At 45.5% G+C, this 22274-nt stretch overlaps 1 protein-coding gene across 5 annotated transcripts in view; it reads left to right on the forward strand.

Moving 5' to 3' along the window:
- Window positions 1-22274, forward strand: part of TRIO (trio Rho guanine nucleotide exchange factor) — a 357836-nt gene that overhangs the window by 294737 nt on the left and 40825 nt on the right. For all 5 annotated transcript variants that reach the window (XM_085001718.1, XM_021077143.2, XM_085001720.1 and 2 more), the window contains exons 35-36: window positions 19380-19672; window positions 21173-21343. In XM_085001718.1, the coding sequence (XP_084857844.1) occupies window positions 19380-19672; window positions 21173-21343 (464 nt within the window). The remainder of the gene's footprint in view (window positions 1-19379; window positions 19673-21172; window positions 21344-22274) is intronic.

Consider the following 22274-nt stretch of genomic DNA (forward strand, 5'->3'; position numbering starts at 1 on the left):
TGGGCTGTGTCCTTCCAGGCAGCTGCTGGAGTGATGGTTGTGGGCTTTGCCAACACCAACAGGAAGGTTTTGTGCTTTACCGTTGAAGTGGGTTCTCTGTGAGAGGGGCTTGTGAGAGGGGTTGCGGGGACTTTTGGGAAAGGGGATCTAGGCTCTGAGCAGTGATGTGTTGACTGAGTGCTCGGCTGTAAGGTATTCTTAGTATCTGGGGATTGCTTTGGACTATCCCCTTTTCTTGTAAATGGCATCTAAACAGTCTCAAGTAATCTGTGCAGCAAATTCCCTTCTTACGGTCGTTTGTTTCAGGTTTAATTTTGTCTAGGGTTTTTCAGACTATTCAGGTATCCTGCATGTATTTTTAGATTCTCTAGGAACCACAGCTGTATGATATAATGTAAAGTTCTGTGCAGGAAGAGGTCTCCCGGTAACCCCAGACCATTTCAGAGGAGTATGTGTACCAGGCTCTGTTCTATACGTAGAACTGCAGTCAAGAGGAGAAAACATGATTTCTGCAAAGGTCATTGGAGAAGTAGATAAACTCCACTTTGAGGAAAAGGATACAGAAGAAGGAAGCTACGGAGGGAATTGGGTCTGTGGGTCCCACAGAAGCCCAGTCCTACATCACTCCAGAGGAGACTAGCTTTCCAGCCGTAACCTTCGACATCTGTCTAGACTGTAGAGCCATTGGAATGAGTTTCTCACAGGCTGTCTCCCACATACCAGCCAGGAATGGCTTCTACTAAAACTTGGGTCCTGGCCTGGCGTGCTCTTAGTGTTTTCCTCACTCTCTCACCCACTGTTACTCACTGTGCACCTAGAAGTGGCAGCAAGCAGACCAGCCCAGGGGTGGCAAGAACTTCTGGCACTTCCAGGGAACTGTGAGCTCAGTGGACAACGGTTGAGGTGGAAGAACCTATCACCCACCAAAGGAGGGGGGATCCAAGGACTAGGGAGAAGGTGCTTTCAACATCTGAAGGAGCCGTGGCCCAGTTTACGTGTTTGTTTATAGAATGCCAAAGGAAAACGACTCAATTATCACTGATTAATGGGCCCCAAATGAAGTAAGTATTGGCTGTGTGAATATTGAGTTTGTTGGTGTAAATGTCATTTTTGATACTACTCATGTTTTTTGTTCATAAAAATGCTATCAGAGCATTTTAAAGTCACTGACCATAACTTTTACCAATTTATGTTAATTAAGTTGTTCAGAAATGGCCTCCATTTCTGGAGGGGTCCAAGCTAGGCAGGCTCATTGGCGATGCTGTACACTAGGAATGCTGCACTGAGGGGTAGAGGGGGATGATGTAAGATCTCTTTATGGAAAATAATAAGATCTGTGCAGTGAAAAGGACAACTGTTCATATCAAAGGTCGAATTTAAAGTCTCAGCCACCCAGTAGCTCTGAGTCTCAAGGAAATCTCACCTTCTCTCTCTGAACTTCATTTCTTGGTGCGTAAATTGGCAGTAACAGGACTTCTCTCATGGCACATCAGGTTAAGGATCTGGTATTGTCACTGCTGTGGCGTGAATTCTATCCCTGGCCCAGGGAACTTCTACTGCCATTGGCACGGCCGCAAAAAAATGGGAGTAGCAGTAGAGAACCCTTTACAGAGCATCATAAACAGCCCCAAAGTGTAGGCCAAAATATTTTAATCAACAAGTTTGCTGAGAAGAAACGGATTTTAAGAAGACATGGCATTCCTCATATGGAGGGAATTTTGAATCCTCGCAGTATCTTAGGTCCTCAGGAATTCTTCCGAAGGGGTGTTGTTAAACTAGCTTTTTGAAGACAGGAGGATCATTATGCTATTTATTATACTTTTGGTTTCCCTCTAGATGTATTTTTCTTCTGGTAATTCTCAATAATGGAAACTCCAGGTGATGTTATCCAAGTTATCACAAAAAATTTTCAAGCTAACACAAATTTGGAAAAAGTAGATGTCCACTGGAATTTTCACAGAAAAAAAAAAACCCTCTTCTATTCACAGGAAAGAATAGACAAAGGAAAGCAAAACTCTATTTTGATTTTTTTTTTCCTGGAGAAATATGACCATCCATCTCTTTCCAGACCTTCAGAGTAATTCCTAGTTTCCTGAATATCATATCAGAGTGATAGTTTAATATATCCTGATTCCCCTTATTCAGTTGATAGATGTGAGTGCATCAGATTGGAAAGAGAAAATGATTCTAAATAATATCCAAGAAATGAATCCCAAAGTAACTTTTAAATACCCAGTAAGACATAGAGTGATTGCAAAGCCTTTCTTTATACCCACAGCGATCTGTGGCTTCACTTGTTGCAGTGCCTTGGGAAAAGGCAGTTTTTCTGCATTCTGACATATTCAGTGGGGCATTCCATTCCCTTTTTCCAAATGTGAATTAGTCTTGCTTGGAATTTTATTTGCAGATGTTGCCATTTGCAATAACTCACATAGCCATAAGCCCTGAGAGGTTTACTGCTGAGCAGTTGTTAGGAAAAGAACTCAAGAGAAGGTAAGGTCAAGAAGAACCATAAATTAACTTTCAAGAGACTTCCAGTGGGAGAGCCCATTTATTCTGAGACGATGGTGGAACTGTGGCATTGGTCTTCTGAAAGCAGTGTGCCCTTGTGTAGGGCCCTGAGGTTCACTGCAGAGCTGTGCCTGTTCCCCTGACGAAGGCAGTGGTCCTCCCGAACATTAAACAGACCCAGATCTGCAGTGAGCCATGTGCCCCAACATCCTTCCCGAACCCCCTTCTCTGCAAGTCGTCTTTGTTCTTTTTTGATGAGGAACGTGGATTCTCACTAATATACATTTAGTTTTTATAAATTAAAGGAAAAATCTTTCAAAGACGAAATCTAGGAAGGTGAACCTGTTCTAAAAGCATGCGGCCCAGTTCACACTGGGGCACACCTCACCTCTGGGGTGCCAGCGCACAGCACAGGCTGTGTCTCGTGGGAGTAAATGAAAGCACGGAAGCCCTCTGCCCCGCCTCCTCTTGTTTCAGCGACAAAGACTATTTCACACAAGTTACTATGCAAACTAAATTTTAGCTCAGATCTTTTTTGCTCTTTAAGTCTTTAAATGAATCCAGAGTTTAGGACTAGGTATGCTGCTAACACACTGGGAGTAGCATGTGGCTGCAGGTCAGACCACCAGTGTACTCTCTCCTGGCTCCCTTGCCAGTGAGCCAGATCCTGTTAATCTTGCTGCTCAACTGCAGTTTCCTCTCCTGGGAAAAAAAAAAAAAAAAAGTGTATGCCTGTTGCTGCAATGATCATGATTCTCTCCAAAACCACATTAAAGGGATTTTTTTTCCTTTTAACCAAACCACAGTTATGAAAATAATTTGAATTCATTTTCTCACTTTTGACTACTCAAAAATGTAATTGTCCCTATAAGCTTATGATGACAATTCTTTTGGGGGTAGGAACAGTGTTACCCGCTGCACATGCACATTATATATATTTCCATCCAGAAAGCAAAGAAACTTTAAGTGATTGAGCCTTATTTTTGGATGAATATAAACATTCTAAAATATTGGCATTCCCTGGTGGCTCAGCAGGCTAAGGATCTGGCTGTGTCACTGCTGTGGCTCCCGTCACTGCTGTGACAAAGGTTTGATCCCTGGCCTGAGAACTTCCACATGCTGCAGTTGTGGCCAAAAAAATTTTTTTGAAATACTAAACTTTTTGAAGTTATTATTAAAGTCTAAGTTAGTATTAAAAACCATCAGCTGAGACGTTCCCTCCAAGTGCCCTGAAGGTCCCAGGTTAGGAGCCTCCAGAACAAATGACCTTGCCCCGTTCTGGAATCCTTTTCCTTTCTCTGGACAAGGACTAGGCCTCCTCCTCCTCCTCAGCTGCAGTCTCCTCCGTTGGTGTGTGCTCTTTCTAAGTGCATTCTTCCAGCCAGGCTTCATGGGGAACACAAATTGACTGCTTTTTATACTGAAGAATTTCCTCCAGGTGCTCCAGTTGGCCGGGGTTGGGGGTGGTAGGGTGAGTGAGCCTGCAAACCCAGCCTGGGAGCTGGGTAACGAGCCTTGGAATTCAGAATTGGTCCTCTGAGGCTCCTCCACTTCCCCTCCCTGCCTCGCAGGACTGGAGAGGGTGGGCCCAGGAGCCACAGCCCAGATGCTCCTCATCAGTTTTTACGGTTCTCACATAAAACCACACAAACATGAACAGAGGGTACCAGCCCAAAATATACTGTTTCTCTGAAACTGTATGCCAGTTGCTCTTCTTAAAAAAAAAAAAAAGGAAAATTCAGACATATGGAGCAGCAGGGGGAAGGGGGCATATGATGCTCATAGGCAGCTAGCGCTAATGTTTAGACATGTTTTTAGTCTTTTTCTACGAAAAATGCTGCCTCTTTTATTTATGCTTTTCAAATTTGACTCTAAGATAACATCTCAGTCCTGTCCACTGTCCGTTTTCTCAAATGCACAGTAAAAGGAAATAACTATTGTTACTTCCTGTTAGCAGAAATAACAATTCACACTGTCGTGAAAGTGGTCCTGTTTCGGAAGGACCAGAGGCGTTATTCTTCTGTCTAAGGACGCAGCCCCTGAGACACATCTGATACCAAGTCCACCACCCTCAGACAACCTCCCCGCCCCTTCCTCTTTTATCTCTTAATGCTGATGGATTATTTTAAGAAGTGGCCCAATGGCCAGAAGCGCATGTGAAGTTGAATAAGAGTCTTTAATAACCAGAATGGAACGTACTCATTATGACGCAGAACTGCAAATTGGAGGTTTTTCCCTTTGTGTCTCTGGGCTGTAAAGAAAGCGGGCACCCAGCGCTTCCCCAGCCCCGCTCCACCCCCGCCCCCGCCCCGCCGCCTGTGAGGCTGTTTCCTCCTGTCGCTGCTTCCCTCCTGCTCTGTGGCAGTGCTGCTCTATCACAGGGGCACCAATTAAAGCCAGGGACAGGATTTGTGCTGATAATTGGCGTTCATAGCAGAGGCGTTCTTTTCATTCCCTTTGTCCCTGAGCCGCTTTGTTCCTTCCTGGAATAACTCCAGGCCTCCCTTCCTTCCTTCTCACTGGTTACCAGCTGCTTGAACAACCCCCGCCTGGGGAGGATATGCTAACAGGACAACCTCTGGATGAGGCATTCGGGGGATGCTCTGAAAGCTGCCCCGGCCTGGCCTCACCTGCTCGCTCCTCCCGAGCCCCATCGTAGGTGCAGGTTTCACCTCCCTTGTTGGATGCGAGCATCACTCCAAAAACAGTTGCCCCCACCCTCTTTTCTTTTTGTGTTATCTGTTGCTGTTGCGTTCATTTGTGATATCCTGAAAAGAAGGCGGTCCTCAAATTCTGAAATAATCCTTCGAAAAAGAAAATTAAATGGCTTTCAGTTCTTGTAGGGGAGTGAGGGGGCAAGATATAAAATCACATGAGATAAGGTTATGGGACTGCAAACCCTTAACCCGCTGTGTGCTCAAAAGTAGATTGTGAATGTAGGATGTACACACACACAATTGGACAAAAAGCCATAATTATGTGGTTAACATTGAATATTTTAATCCCATTTTTCAAGTGCCTAGCTTTAGTTAGAGCAGCATTTTGCTTTTGGTGAAGGTGTTACTAGAATAAATTGTGAAAGGAATTCCTGCTTGGTTAGGACTTTTGGTTCTTTGATCTTTGAACTGAACAACCACAGACCCTAGGTTATAGCATACTAGATACTTGCTTTGTGCTCTGGGGGGTGGGGTTGGGTGGATGGAACCGTCCATTTCCTTATTCTCCACAGCTGCAATTCTTTCTAAACTAATATTCTGTCCCCTGAGACTGAAACTTCAGCTAACCTGCCGGGCAGATGACGTGAAGAGTGATAGTACTTGGCAGACTGATTGCAGAACATTCCAAGGCCAGTTTTTGTTTCCTAATGCTCCATAAAAATGAGCGTAGAGCTCTATGAATGAGTTATGTGGGTCTAAGAAAACATTTATAAGTTTCGTGGTTTATGGCATGTTTTGGTTAGATACGTTCTTAGGCAGTTCATGCATTTTCTGGAATGTAGGAGAAAGACTTGCATTTGGCATTCTGGATCTGATCTTAATTAAAAATAATGACACATTTATATATGAATGGAGAGAAATCTGTCACCACCTGAAATAAATCAGTCAGGAGATTTAAACCACTAACTGTAGAATGTTCTTTTAAACCATTTTGCGCGGGAATGTTTTTGCTCATCCCTGGCTTCATTTAGAGATGTGTTCAAGTTAGAAAATCTACCCACTGTCCCTTAAAAAAAAAAACCTTTGGTACTCTCTTTAAGAATAGCCCAAGATATTTTATTTTTTTCAAAAAGATGAGGATGATAACCAAAAGCATCAATATCCACCATGAAGAATATGGTTCCCAGTGTCAGCCTCCTTCAAAGAAGATTAAATCTTCCACTTCACCAACACGTTGTGTTTGGTGTTAGGAGCGATCTTGCCCGAGTTAAACATTCGTGTTCCTTGGCAGTGTCAGACCGTCTAAGAGCCAGGATGAGGTGGAGGGAGTGTTGTGCAGGCACTGTGGGATTGCTTCTTTTCCCCAAAGTCACCTTCTGTTCCCTTAAAAGGTGATTATTTGGGGGCAATAATAAATACTCTGTTGCCTTGGAAATAGCTTTGCCAAATGAAGAATTAAGAAGCCACCATTTTATCACAGAAAACTACATTATCCCTAAGTCAGCAGTATACGAAATACTAAGTAATCTGAGAAAGACACAGACTTTTTTAAGAGTTTTTCTTTGTGTAAGTGATATATTTGAAAAGCACAGCCATTAGGCCCCTGGGGGGAACACAGAGGATCTCAGCCTCTGAAAAAGCCAGACAGAGGAACATCTAGGAGTTTTTCTGGTTTCTAAGCAGTTAAGTAGACCCAGACAAGAGCAGCAGACGTCATTAATTGCCTGCGTGGTGGTGCCCGGTGCCCAGGTGGCTCTGGGGTCAGTGCAGCGCCCTCTCATGCATCTACCTAAGAAGCAGCCTAGGCTTGGCCTGATGCCATATTTTTTTTTTTTTTTTTTTTTTTTTGTCTTTTTGCTGTTTCTTGGGCCGCTCCCTCGGCATATGGACGTTCCCAGGCTAGGGGTCCAATCAGAGCTGTAGCCTCCAGCCTATGCCAGAGCCACAGCAACGTGGGATCCGAGCCCCGTCTGCGACCTACACCACAGCTCACGGCAACGCCGGATCATTAACCCACTGAGCAAGGGCAGGGACCGAACCCACAACCTCATGGTTCCTAGTCGGATTCGTTAACCACTGCGCCACGACGGGAACTCCGTGATGCCATTTGTTTAATCTTGGAGGAAGGGAACGTGGTGCCAGGTGAGGTGTCAGTCAAAGGGCAATCTTCCCTCCTCCCCCGCCCCCCCGCCTCCACCCTCACTGGTGGTCAGGGTGGTGTCCTCTGTCATTTCTGCTGCCCAGGACTCCACGTGGAGTAAAGCCATGGTGTTACTCGCTGGCTGGAGAACTTGCCACTGGAGGATGATGCTAACTGGCCTGTGGCCCTTCAGACTCTCCCCGTCAGACAGAGCCCGTCCATTAGGGGTGTGGGAGCTGGGCTGGGAGAGTGTCAGGAGACCTGGGGGAAGGTTGATATCTGCAACTCTCAAGATTTGTGTCTGTGCTTCTGGTGTCATTTTATGCAATGTTCTGGAAAAGCATCTTTCTTTCATCCAGCAAGGATATCCTGAAACATCTGCTTTTGTCCCTGTGTAAAAGTCGGGGCTGAGCTCAAAGCCCCTCCCTGCCCTCACTGGCAAGATGGCCCCATGGGGTTTTTCTTTTCACTTTTGTGACAGCATAGATTTTCAGTTGCAGGAAAAGCCTGCTGTTCATCTCCAAAAAAAAAAAAAAAAAAAAAAAGTATTTCAAGGGCTAGATCCCATTAAAAAACAAAAAAAAAAAACAAAACAGAGAAAATGGCCTGTCATTCCAAGGAGACAGAAACATGGGCTGGAAACTCTCAAACAAAAGCCAAATAGAGAAGGATCCCATTAGGAGAAAGCCCTGGCAGAAAAAAAAAAGAACTTTCTGCATTTTATGACAGCGTGATTTTAACCGTGCAAGGATGTCTGCTCTGGGTCAGCAGGTGACCCAGGTCCTGGCTCCTCCCTGTCCTACCCCTGGGAGGGGTATCAGTCAGGTAGGTCACACCACAGCCGTGCGAGGCCTTCTGCCTTTGTTGCCCTCTCAATGTTTTGTCATCGGGCATGGCAGCTCCCACATTCATCTCTTCCTGGGAGCCAACAACCCGGTTGTAAATGGTCACCAGCCACAGACCTAGTAACTAGTACCTGGAGCATCCCTGGTCCAACAGAGGAGCCAGGTCCAGTTTTATTCTGGGTGTGATAACTCAGGTTTACTAGATTTGTATTAAATTCCTTTACATTAACCCAGACTAACCCGTCCTTTCCATTATCCACTATCAATAATGACTCTTGCCTCATCATTTCATTTCTGGGGTGTTTTCAGGTTTCCACTTTGGTAATATGTGATATCCTGTTCATCTGATTAGCCAAACAAAGGATTATGCCATCTGCTTTTATCTTTATTGAATTTCTTCACATTTCCTTTTGGGAAGTTGAAGTGGTAAGGTTCTTTCTAGTGGAGAAAGACCTTTAAAATGAGAGAGGATTTGACCAGAAATTCTGACCGGTTAGCATTTTGCCTCAGAAGAGTGAGTTTGAGAAGAAAAACAGTGCTTGAAGTTTTGCCTTTGTTGACAAAGCCACATTTTCCAAAGACAATGTAATGTTTTAGGTGTTTTCAGAAAAGTCACACTAAGAATAAACAGCATTTGGAGAGCCCGAGAGATTCAAAGAGCAAAATGCCGGAGCAACTTCTGTTTTCGTGTTGGGTTTGGTTAGAGGTTTATAAGCCTTGTATTTCGTGTGCCTCTCACATTAGGTGCTGGTAGGAGACCTTGTCTGTGACAGGACTCCCTCAGACTAGCACTCTGAACAGAGCAGTGGCCCTCTGTGAGCAGCATACATGTGCTTTTAACCTTCCCAAAGAAAAAGATAGAGCAGCCGCTTCTGAGTCCAGTTGTTTCCAGTTAAGTCTGTTTTAATTGTTGCTGGTGATTCCATTGCATGTCTTCCATTCAGGGGGCCCGGGAGGTGGCCTGTGAGTGTGGTTTCCTGGAAGGGGCTGCCCAGGGAACAGTGAATGTGTGGGTCATTTATGTGCATTTTCTCAGGCAGCAGAGACCATGTGTTCCTCATTACAGCATGAGCCATGGCCCCGCTATGCCGGACCTCTGGTTAAATCTAGGATTTTTTTTTTTTTTAAGCTGGGGAATTTATCTTTCTCCATCATGTTTCCTGTGCTCACTTCATATCTGAAAGCAAAGACAAAGTTCACATTTTTTGCATTGAGGACCCATTGCACTAAATAATGAAGTATGTAAAACTAGCTTTTAATACTTTTGTGCCACATTTTCAATCATTACCATCCCCCTCCATGCTCAGCTTCTAACAAAAAAATAAATAAAATGGGCATTCCTGTCATGGCTCAATGGAAACAAATCTGACTAGCATCCATGAGGACGCAGGTTCAATCCCTGGCCTTGCTCAGTCGGTTAAGGGTCTGACGTTGCTGTGGCTGTGGTGCAGGCTCGCGGCGACAGCTCCAGTTTGACCCCTAGCCTGGGAACCTCCATATGCTGGGGGGGTGGGGGGGGGTCCTCAAAAAGCAACAACAACAAAAAATTATTTCCTGTGTTAACACACATCTGCCATGAAGTGACAACCTGGATGGAAGCCCTGGCCCACCTGAACCTAGGTGTGCGCAGAGAAGCAGGTAACTCAATGAAGAGGCCGAGTCCAGTCTAAGCCTGTGTCTCTGCCCCAGCTGCATCTTTGTGCCAGGCAACAAATTAATTACCGTGGAATCTCACAAACTTAAGTGAGGCAACTGGCATAAGAAATGAGGGGTCTACCAGAAAAGTTTTCAGATACTTCCAAGTATAAGAGATTTAAATTCAGAAAACAGTTATAAAAAGACTGCCTCTTGTATCCTGACCCACCGAAAGTCTAAACATATCACCTGGCAGTCAGTTTCCTCTTCGTTACCTAACATTCTCCGAGTGGTACCCCAGCTTCATCTTGCTCCCCATTGTCTTAAATCAATACATTCGCCTCCCCAGGGGATTGTAATCACTGTGTAAGACGAAAGGAAGATGAGATCCCAAGAAATGCATCTGGAAGAACAATTTAGAGTGAGCTCACTTTTTGTGATCTTCAGGAACATTTCTAATGTCTCATTGTTTTTTAAATTATTATTCCCCCCTTAAAAAAGTTACCTTGATTCCAAAAGCGGGGAGTTAAAATCCAGTTTGAAAAGTGTGGCAGTAGGGAGTTCCCATCATGCCTCAGAGGTAACGAACCCACCTGGTATCCATGAGGATGCGGGTTCAATCCCTGGCCTCGCTCAGTGGGTTAAGGATCCCACCTTGCCATGACCTGCTGTGCAGGTCACAGACGCGACTCAGATGCCCAAGTTGCTATGGCTGTGGCATAGGCTGGCAGGTACAGCTCTGATTCTGATTCAGCCCCTAGCCTGGGAACTTCCGTATGCTATGGGTGCAAAAAAACAAAAACAAAAAAAACTATAGAGATAGATGACAATCATTGACCCAGAAATTTTTGCTCTAGAAGAGTTTAACCAATCTAGTCAGCAATCATAAGCTAACAACTTCCTCTCTTTGTGCTGTAAGTAACCTGCAGATCTGATTTCCACGAGTACACAACAACCTTCCTAGTACAGTGGAAGAATTTCCTAAATAAAAAACGTGATTTGCTGCACTGAATTCTTGACAGAGTTTGAGAACCCGCCCTAGGCCAGGTGTACCTGATTGAGACCTGCCCAGCCTGGTCTAAAACAGTCTGAGGGAATTGTTTTCAAACATTGGTAGCAGCTGCTCCATAGTGTCCTTGAATTACTCCTCTCTCACACTTAGCAATGACCACTAAATAAATTTCTGTACGTCCACACAACCAGAATTGTACATGAGCACTTTGGTTTGGGAGTGTGCCCAGCTCAGCTTCCCCTGGTTGGAGTTTGTATCAGGATATCTCCACGGGGTTCATTTGACAGATACTTTTGAACACCTACAATGGACAGAGAGATGGGAATATCCTTCTTTAAAGTTAATGTTGAGTTAGTTTTAACTAAACGCTAAAATGGTTCTGGGAGCCTCTGTGGAGGGGTTGAAATGAGAGATAGCCGCTTGTTGGACAGGCTCCCAGGGCTGAATGTGGGCCTCTGCATGGTGGTCATTGCCTCCTCGGACGTGACAGGCCATTGGCCTTGGCCCCACATGGTCGCATTTGGCTGAGGCTCAGGAGTGGGGGCGCCTGTCGCAGCAGATACGCAGTGGCCCTCTGAGGGCGCAGCACCAGCCGTCCAAGGAGGTCCGGCGTTACTGTCCCCAAAGGTCTTTCCTCCTGCCCTTGGCCCAGGGTGTTCCCCTTCCAGATGGATCCTTGTCTATCTCGCTGCTCCACTTCATCCTGTTTTCTTCCTTGTCTTCTGCAGTTTCTTTTTCTGTGCAAAAATGTGAGTACTGCCTCGTGTTTATGTTAGGCTACATGTTTACAAAGACCACTTCTGTGCATTTTTCCCTGGTAAGGGGTCACAGTCAGTTCACTATCAGGAGACTATCAGGAGGATAGGCTAGAACCCTTGCCCCATTGCTTTTGGGTGACCATTAACCTATGAGGCACTCGCTTGAAGGGAAAGAGATCCAGCCTGAGCAGAGCAGCGGCTGCTCATGCCCGCCTGGAGCCCACATGCTGCTGGGACTGAACTGGGGCCATGCGAGAGGCCTGCAAGGAACCGCATGGATGTTGGTGAAGCACATTCGAACTCAGGGCTGGCATTTTCAATTCAGTGTCAATATCCTCAGCACTCCAGGCTTTACTCTGGGACTCTAGAAACTTCAAGCCTTCTTCCATTGTGAGAATGAGGAGAGGGTTAATATGAAATGTGATCCTTTTCTCAGTCTGCAGCTTGCAGGATATGGTCCCTGTTCCTCTTTTTTTTTTTACACTTAAAAAAGGGGGGCTTTATTAATCACAGATGTCTCAAGTTTTAGAGACTGGGACTAGAAGCCGACTTCCCTTCTCCCAGCGGTTCAGAGCTGTGTGTGTTCACGTGATGAAACTTGGCTGTGTGGGGCTAAGGGTCAGGCTCCCACTTTCCCTCCTTTCTTTAGCTTTTTTCTTTATTTTCAGAAGAAATCTAGCATGGACTTTGGGTGAACTCTGACTTCAGCAAAGAACCATCTCTGAGAGGTTGTTTTCCCCTTCAAAATAAGAAGAGAGAAACTTTGATTTCCTCTCTTAGGGCTTCAGGCAACTCACGCGTGGCTTTCTCTGGTGCACACATGAGCATCGTTTTTAATGACTGGGGCGTGCTGGTAGTGTCTATGCTGCAGTTCCTTTTGTCCTCTTACTAAGAGACAAGTTATTTTTTAAAATGGAAGCAGAATGAAGTGATTCATCTAGTTTGCCTCACTCAGCCATCACGCATCTACAAATGATTGGAGTAAGTCCTGGATGCCATGCTAGGCCTGTGATTACAGAACGGTAAAAACAAATCCCCATGGTCTGGGTGCTCACAGTTTGTATAATCTGGTAAATTCTGTACTACCCAGGTTGCCTCAGCCATCGGTTTGTAAATGGCACTTTACAGTTTGCAAAGCCCATTCATCTTCGTGACTTCATGTAGTCTTATTATTGCCGTGTGAGATGAAAAAACTGAGATGCCAGAATGTTGGCCTGGGGTCACGGCTGTTGAGGGGAAGAGCCAGGCTCAAACTTGGCCCCTTTGACAGGTCCGGAGTTCCTTCTGATGCCCTTTATTGATCTTCACCTGGACCTGGAGTCAGTGGTGCCTCCCCAGGCTGGAAAGAGGAAGGCACATCCCCGAGAAGGTGTGATGTAGCCCGGGCATCCCCGTAGATGTGGAAGAGGGTGACTGGCTGGAAAGGCAACGGTACTGAGTGTTGAGTCCTTTTTTCTTCTGAGAAAGTCGGAGTTGAAGGGGAGGCTAGAGACAGGAGACAGTAACTGAAGATGGAAACAGGAACAGCGCAGTTTCTTTGAGTGACAAATGAGTTTTCCATCCTATTTCTCTGGCCAGTTCTGTGGCAAACCCTCTTTCTGCCCCCTTGCCCACCCCACACGTGTGGGGGGCTGCGTGTGTGCTGCCTACCCTCACCAAGCACTCCTGGGCCCTGCTCTGCCTGGCCAGAAAGCAACGCATAGCTCAGGCCAGGACAGAAGCAGCTTCGATCTACTCTGAGTCACCACCCACAATTCACAAACTCACAAACCGGATGAAAATTAGATGCAACTTACAGCTCATCGCAGAACTGATGGGAACACAACACCAGGTCAGCACGTCACCATTCTTGGGGGATGGTGTAAGCTGTCAGGCAGTGAGCTCAGCCTGGGAAATACTCACCCTCACCCATTCATTATTTATTCAGCATACACTTATTAAGTTCTAAGGATGTGCCAGCTGGGTACAGAGCTGTAAACAACAAGACCCAGCGCCCACCCACGTGCAGCCTGGAGTCTGTGGTCATGGTGGCTTCCTTCCTGACAGTCACCCCACTGGAAGTGGTGCTGTCCTGGAAGGGAGATGGAGAGCCCAGGCCATGGGCCTCCGCCCCAGGTTACTCTTGTCCTTGGCCTTCACCACTCATGGTCCGCCTGAGCAGAGGGGGCGTTAGAGGAAGGGGCCTGCCCAGACCACACACTTCAGACACAGCATCATGGCCATTGGAGCTCAGCTAGGGAAGCCACCTTGTGCAGACCAGTAATTTAGGAGCTTCCCAAGGAGACCATCTAAAGCTCTTTAATGTTTACGTTTACTTAGGCCTGGTCACGTTGGGGACCGTAATCCTGCTAGATGCCATTGGACATAGTGTGTAATTTAAAATTTGCATCAGAGCTGTGGTCAAAGTCTGTTCTTCAGAGAACTGAAAATAATAGCAGGCACTTCATTTCATCCTATTAAGGATCGATATAAGTTTATATAATTTTTAAGTGTTTTGAAATTACCGATATATGCATTATGTCACAATCCATTTAAAAGCATGTAAATGGACTGTTAAGATCCGTTGATTTGGACAAAATGAGTTTGTGTTGCAAAGAAAATACAGCTTATTGTTTTTATCGAAAGTGTCAAACAGTGTGAAGAACTGAGTATCATTGTTAAAATCAAACTAGAAAGAAAGAATTTGTTTGCTTTGGGTTTTGGTTATTTTTTTTTTTTCATTGCTAATCACCCCCACTTGTGTCTAATATATCAGATCTGCCCAAGACGAAATATTTGCTAATCTTAGGAACAGGTGAAATTTTCCCTGTACATCTTCAGACTTCTGAAATGAAATTGTTTTTCAAGATAAAAATGTAAAAATTGACCTAATTTCCTTCTTAGTTTGTAATTGCTGCCAGCATATTTCTAAGTCATAAATATTCCAGTAAAATGATATAATGTCACTGAAGTAACAATAAATGGCAGCTCAAGAAGGGAATCACTATTGGCTCAGCACTGCAATTCGTCTGCCACACTATTGAGTTCTGACCTTGGACAGCTCTGCCTCTGTCCTGGGTCTGGGCTGGACTGGTCAAGCCATGGCTGTGTTTATAATACTTGACCTGCCAGCTGAGGGAAAAAAAAGGTTTTTTTTTAATTTAAATTTTTTTAAATTGAAGTATAGTTGGTTTCCATGGTATTAGTTTCAGGTATACAGTTCAGTGATTCAGTTTTACATGTATACACATATATATACATTCTTCTTCACATTCCATTTTTTACAGGTTATTACAAAATATTGAGTCTAGTTCCCTGTGCTATATAACAGGTCCTTGTTTATCTATTGTATATGTAATAGTGTGTGTATTAATCCCAAACTCCTAATTTATCCCCCCTTTCCCCTTCGGCAACCTTAAGTTTGTTTTCTCTGTCTGTGGGTCTATTTCTGTTTTGTAAATAAGTTCACTTGTATCTTTTTTTTTAAAGATTCCGCATAGAGTGCTATGATATGATATTTGTCTTTATCTTGTTACTTCTCCTAATATGATAATCTTGAGGCCCATCCACATTGCTGCAAATGGCATTTATTTCATTCTTATGTATGGCTGAGTAATATTCCATTGTGTATATGTGTTTTATGTATGTACACCACATCGTCTTTATCCATTGGCAGAAATAATAAATTGATGCAGCCACTATGGAAAACAGTATGGCGATTCCTAAAAAAACTGAAAATAGAGTTGCCATATGATCCTTCATTCCCACTCCTGGGCATGTATCTGGAGAAAACTCTAATTCAAAAAGATACGACCTCCCCCCCTAGCTGTACAGTGGGAAAATAAAAAAAAAAAAAAAAAGATAATGTACCCCAGTGTCCGTTGCAACACTGTTTACAATAACCAAGACATGATGGACACCTAAATGTCCATTGACAGATGAATGGAAAAAAACAGTCTCTCTTGAATTTACTTCTCAAAGTGCAGAGAACCAGATCCTATGCAGCAGAGCCCACAGAGAGAAGCTAAGAAATGGTGTCTCTAATTTCTTTCACCTGAACCATTTTTACAACCATTGGCTCCTTTCCTAAGCAAGGCTGGAGATGCCCCAAGAATCATCCTTTTAAGCCAGCCAGGTCCTACAAGTTGTCAGTGATGGTCTGCAGTCCCCTGCCCCGTGCCTCCTGTGGCCTCTGGGTCTGCTGACGCGGGAGAGGTCTGTGTGTAGGGAGCCTGCCCACAGCTCTCCCCTCCAGGAGCTCTCACATCTCTGTCACCCCACGAGTTTCGATGGACACAGAGACCGGCCAGATCTCCTGGTGGGCGCCCTCTTCACTTAGGACTCATCCTAGTGCTGCGTTGCTCCAGGGCCAGATTTCCCCCCAAGTCCTCAGCCATAGGCACAAAAACGCACAGAAGTCTCATTTGTTGGCTCAGGCAGTGTCTCCATCATCTCTAAGGTATGAGTATCTGCTGATGAACTGTAAGACCTGAAGGTGCCATAGTTTTATGAAAGTGAGTCGGCCTCTGTCTTCTTCCCACCTCTCTTAGCTCATCTGAGGCACAGCTGAGCTGTTGGGCCTGCCCCTGGCGTTGGCTGGTCCGGAATGGCTGGCCACCTCCACGGCTCTTTGTCTCGTGCAGTTACTTGGCTGAGTGCACGAACATTCAGGAAGGGCCTGTCCCTAGAACAGGGCTGTGGATCAGCTAGCCCTGTTTCTTTGGGCTGAGATTTCTGTGTTTCCAGTAGATGCTTAATAGACGCCCTACTGTATGCTGAGCCTTGGATATGCCCCAGGTGACCAGATAGGTGAGGCCCCTGCCCTCCTGGAGCTGATGACCTTGTGAGCTCGTCATGCGTGATTCAGGCCCAGCTCGCTCAAAGGCCAGCTTCAGCACCGCCTCCTCCTCAAAGCCTTCCTGGTCCCTCCACTGGATCGCCCTCCTTCTCGACCTCTGCCAGGGTTTGTACTCATAGCATGAAGTGCCCCAGTCTTGCCTCAGTGATGGTTATGTGGATATAATCATTGAAAACACTGCACAGAGGGTCTCCTGGGTGAAGAGTGTAGGTTTATTCACCTGTGTCCAGTGGCAAGTACAGGACTTGGCTCTGAGTCCCAGCAGAGTATGGAACGTGTCACCTGTAGTGGCCAGCGCAGTGTCTTGCTAATAGCTAATCCTTAGAAAAACTTTAACGGAATGAATTATCTGGCACGTAGGTTATCCAAACCCTCCTCTTCCTGTTGTCCTTCCTGCTGTCACTGCATAAGGGGTTGGAAGCATGTCACCGTGTCGGTGTCATCTGCCCTTTGTCCTAGGTCAGGACCTGAGAAAGTCTCATGAAGCTCTTACACATGGATGTCGATAACTTAATGGTTTCATTCTCCTAAATCATCCAGACGGTACCTGAGGAAAACGAGGCTGGCATGGGAACATTTTAATAACTCTTCTGTAAAACACACACACACACACACACACACACACACGGGGCAGGGCAGCTACTCTTGAACAGAATGCTATATTGATGAGTTTTGAGCCAAAGTCTGCCTCTGAGAAAGTCTAGGTTTTTAAGAATGAGCCATCCCGCTGGAAACACATCATCTGTTTATGGAAGATTATGCCCTCTCCCCTTGCGAGGTCTGGGCCAAGGAAGGGCTGGGGCCACAGTCACACGGCTCTCCGCCGTCTAGCCCCGACGTCTGGAATGCGAGTGGGAAGCTGCTGTTGACTCCTGTGCACATAATCACAGGATTGGGAAGAATCAGCCCCTTTGCTTTTCAACTGCGGCACGTAATGGTCTCAGTGCCACAGAGGTAAATACAGCGAAGACAGGTGTCTGTTCAATCTTCTCAGAGATTAATTTTAATTTATTTTTAAGACTTCAAAAGGTTTAAGAAACTCACAAGCATAGTGAATGTTCTTCCTCCTTCCATTTCCTACAGGGAGGTGTTTTACTTCATTTCACTGTGGGGCCTCCTCACTGCTCCTCCGTTTGTAAAGTAACAGCTCATGTGGCTCCACAGATCTGCTGAGTGTTGGCTGTTACCCGAGTGTTTAAGTATCTCCCTTTTTCACTAGACAAATTATCTTAGTGTTGCCTATACTTAGTTTTTGAAATCTAGTGAAAAGATTCCTTTGGATATATTTTCAAATAACATTTTGGTTATTTGAGGAAGACGTCTCCTCTTCACACATTTCATTAAACATTGTATTGTTTTGTTAATTGATGGTGGTGTGTGGTAACTTTGCTGAGGCTGAGGACAAAGACTCCACATGCTGGGTTGTTCCAGAGAATGACTGGGAATAAGGGGCTGTGGGCCACGTCTCCCAGTGAGCCATCCAGCTGTACTTCCCACAGCTACCAACCTTGCCCTTGGCATTCAACTTTCCAGAATGGTGCCGTGTGTCATAATACCAGACCAGGTCACATTTATACTGACTTAGACACACGCATTCATGCACACACGCATACCTCATTGTAGTGCACTTTGATTTTTTTGCACCTCACAAATAACGCATTTTAACTAATTTAATGCAGTTTAACTAACTGAAGGTTTGGGGGAGCTCTGCATCAAGCAAGTCTGTTGGCACTAGTTTTCCAGTGACATTTGCTCACTTTGTGTCTGTGTCACATTTTGTGATTCTTGCCTTTTTTTCAAACCCTCCATCAGGAAAAAGATTACACCTTGCCAAAGGCTCAGATGATGGGTACCATTATTTAGCAATGAAATATTTTTAATTAAGGTATGTACTTTTTTTAGACAATGCTACTGGACGTTTACTAGACCACAGTATAGTGGAAACATAACTTTTATTTATTTATTTTTTAATAATGATTTTTGTCCATTATAGCATTTATAGTGTTCTGTCAATTTGCTACTGTACAGCAAGGTGACCCAGTCACATATGCATGTATACATTCTTTTTACTCACATTATCATGCTCCATCATAAGTGACTAGATATAGCTCCCAGTGCTATACAGCAGGATCTCATTGCAAAACATAACTTTTGTATGCTCTGGGAAACCAAAAAAATTCGTGTGTGATGCGCTTTATGGCAGTGTCTGGAACTAAACCCACGATATCCCTAAGGTATGCCTGTATGTGTATTTATTTATTAAGTAGTGGTACTTATATTCATTGGGAGTGAGTCAAACCAACATATTTACCCAACAGGATTGGTTTTTAATTTCCTTTAAGTTCTTCTTTAAGCCATTCTTTCTTGGTTTTTGTCTATCAAGAAAATGCGTGAAGGAGTTCCCGTCATGGCGCAGTGGAAACAAATCCGACTAGGAACCATAAGATTGTGGGTTCGATCCCTGGCCTCTCTCAGTGGGTTAAGGATCCAGCATTGCTGTGAGCTGTGGTGTAGGTCGCAGACATGGCTCAGATCTGGCGTCGTATCTGTGGTGTAGGCCGGCAGCTATAGCTCCAATTAGATCCCTAGCCTGGGAACCTCCATATGCCATGGGTGTGGCCCTAGAAAAAAAGGAGAGAAAAGAATAATGTAACCATTCTGTCCTACAATGTCTGTCATATTTTAAGTGATGGTGTCATTTTGAGTCTGTACAGTAATGATGGGGTTGTTGACTTGGAATTTTTGGAGGGGGCAGTAATTCTGGAGAAAAATCATGTCTGGCAGGACTCAATGAGACATCGATGAGTGAGGATAAGGGCATTTTCTCCCCACCCCCCAGGGCAGAGCTTTGTAGAGCTCCCAGCTGTCAACCACTGAACTTGGCTTTCAGTTGGGCAGTACTGATGCTTGCTGGCCCAGAGGGACCGACTGGGACCACGGGAGCTTCAGGGTCATCTGTCACACTTGCTTCTCTTTCCCCACAGACTCGTTGTCCGTCTCCAGCAACGATGCCAGCCCACCCGCCTCCGTGGCCTCCCTCCAGCCCCACATGATGGGGGCGCAGAGCTCCCCGGGCCCCAAGCGCCCCGGCAACACCCTTCGCAAGTGGTTGACGAGCCCTGTGCGGCGGCTGAGCAGCGGCAAGGCCGATGGGCACGTGAAGAAGCTGGCGCACAAGCACAAGAAGAGCAGGGAGGTCCGCAAGAGCGCTGATGCCGGCTCACAGAAGGACTCGGACGACAGTGCAGCCACCCCACAGGACGAGACGGTAGAAGAGGTCAGGCCCCCAGCGCCTCTGGCAGCCCCTCTCCAAGTTGTGGGAACAGCAGATACACGCATGGTTGTTTCCCCTAAGTTCCTGGAAAGGACCTGGTCAGAGCCCCGCTCAGTGCCCCTAGCAGCCCGCTAGCATCTGGGACCCACGTGTGGCTTCTGATCAAGAAATCAGAGCCCCTCCGAAGGTGTGGACGCTCCCTGCCTGTACCAGGAGGAAGCAAAGCCCTGCTGCCTCAGCCCCCCTCCACCTCCATCACAGACAAAGCCAGGGGTGCTACCGTGCCACAAAAGATTTAAGCAGTCCCTGAGATTAGCACTCAACCATGGTGGCTGCATTTTGCAAGGAAAGCACCAATTTTATTTTTTTTTATTTTTTTTTATTTTTTTTGGCCATGGCATACAGCAGCTTGATGTGGGATCTCAAGTCTTAGACCAGGGACTGAACCTGGGCAACAATGAAAGTGCTGAATACTAATCACTAGACCACCAGGGAACTCCCCAAAAGCATCAGTTTTAGACTTGGAAGTTCTGGAGGAATGTTTGCATCCTCCAGTTGTTTCCACCCCACCCCTGCCTCACATTCATACTTATATCTTATCCTGAGTTAAAATACCCAGTTAATTGACTTTGTTAACCCAGTAGCAAACACTGGATCATGCCCATGTTATCAGAGATAAACGTATGTAGATCAGCAGGGAGTTATTTTTAATTTCCTTTTTTAGAGGGCAGTTCCTTCATGATTCCCAAGATGGGCCTTCAGCAAAATGTGGTGTCAGTGATGGGCCTTTAGAGTTTATAACTTGCCCTCCACCCTGTCTATTCCCTCACAGACTCAAAAAGAAAAAGGCAGAGAGAGGACAAGATTTGTATCATTTAACTTATTCTACAGATTAGGGGGGTTCTGCTGCTTTTTTCCTGGGCATGGTTTTGTTGCAGGTTTTTACAGGAGTGTATAATTTCTTTATATCCTTGTCTATCTCTTTGGTAGACTGTGGCCTCTTAGAAATAAAACGGAAATCTTTTTTTCTAAAAGTAAGAACAGAGGGCAATTAATGGATACCTAATTCAGATTCTTAAAATGCACCTTGAATTGTATTTTTCTTTATGCCCCTCATTATTTCAGTGAATTTTATTCGAGCAGAGTGCCAAAAGTAAAATGATAGGGGACCAGAGGAACTGAGGGGTTATGGATGGCACAAATTTTTGAACTTCTTTAAAATTGGCTTCTTAAAGATGAGATGTGTTCAGAGCCCAGCAGTTAACATTGGCCCTTTAGAAGTCACCATCAGTGGTCCTTTCCTCATCCAAATTGACAAGCAGGGGAGTCAGGCTGCAGGAAGGAATGAAACCTCCCATCAGGGTTGGAAGGAGCCTGATTTCTGCTCTTAGTTTAGAAATCCTGGCCGTGCTTTTCCATTTAACCCCTGAGGGCTCGGTTTCTGTGACCTGAAATCACAGCCAGGGCCTGGGTTCTAACAGGCAAATGTCGGTCTGATTTCAGAGAGGCCGGAATGAGGGCCTGAGCAGTGGCACGCTCTCCAAATCCTCGTCATCGGGCATGCAGAGCTGTGGAGAGGAAGAAGGGGAGGAGGGGGCGGATGCCGTGCCCCTGCCCCCGCCCATGGCCATCCAGCAGCACAGCCTGCTGCAGCCGGACTCGCAGGATGACAAGGTGAGGGGGCCTTGTGGAAGCTGCTGTACACCAGCCTCACTGCCGGACCTAGAGAGTAACCTCCGGGCTTTGAAAAGGTGCCTGGAAATGTGTCAATTTTTCCCGGCGGAATCCTGTCCGTTTTCACCCCAAAAGTATGGCTAACAAAGGCCATTTAAACTAAGCTGTAGGAATATGCCGGAGTCTCCCACACATGTGCTCTTATAAACATGTTCAGTGCATTTCTTATGGATGCTTTTAGTCACAGCTACTTTTAAAGTCAGTTTAATTTCTCCGCCTGTACTGACCAGGGTCCCTGAAATGACAGAGCAGTCACATACTGCCTGCGTGATTACGTCCGAGATGCACACAAGCCCATCAGCTTCTCTCTGTTGGGTGTTTGTGCATACAGGTGTTGTTTTCAGATGAGACTGTATGGCTGTCCAGTTCCTTTTTCCAACATGGCAAACATTTGGATCAAACTGGAGTAGGAATAGTTGTCACAGTGCAGGAGTTTAGTCCAAAGCCGTGAATCTCCTCTTTGAATGTCTGAGGAGGGTTTATACTAAGGAAATCTTAGTGTTTGTTTCCTGGGGGTTTTTTTGAGTTCTTACAGAATCTAAAATTATTTTGTACATTCCATGCTATAACCCTAAAATATCAAGAAGGAAACCTGATAACTGTGGCTTGCACATCTTCTCGCATTCCAGCCCATCCTGCTTCTCCAAACTGGCAGGTGTTGAAAACCATGCTATGAAGTCATTACTGCTGATTTTTTTTTTCTTTTTTTTTTGGCAGAAACTAAGTTTTCTGAATAAAACAGATGTTTCCATCAGTTTTTTCCCCTTCTTACCCTTTTACCTTCCCTGACTCCCTCCTCAGCGCTATAACAGGATCGCTTCTTGGATGGCCCATGCATCATGACCTGGTGTCCGGCCCGGCCCACTGACTG

The sequence above is a fragment of the Sus scrofa genome, chromosome 16, assembly GCF_054392235.1.
Source record: "Sus scrofa isolate SSC_HxYL_T2T_F1_AM1 chromosome 16, Sscrofa_HxYL_maternal_Yorkshire_Landrace_v2.0, whole genome shotgun sequence".
NCBI lineage: Eukaryota > Metazoa > Chordata > Mammalia > Artiodactyla > Suidae > Sus > Sus scrofa.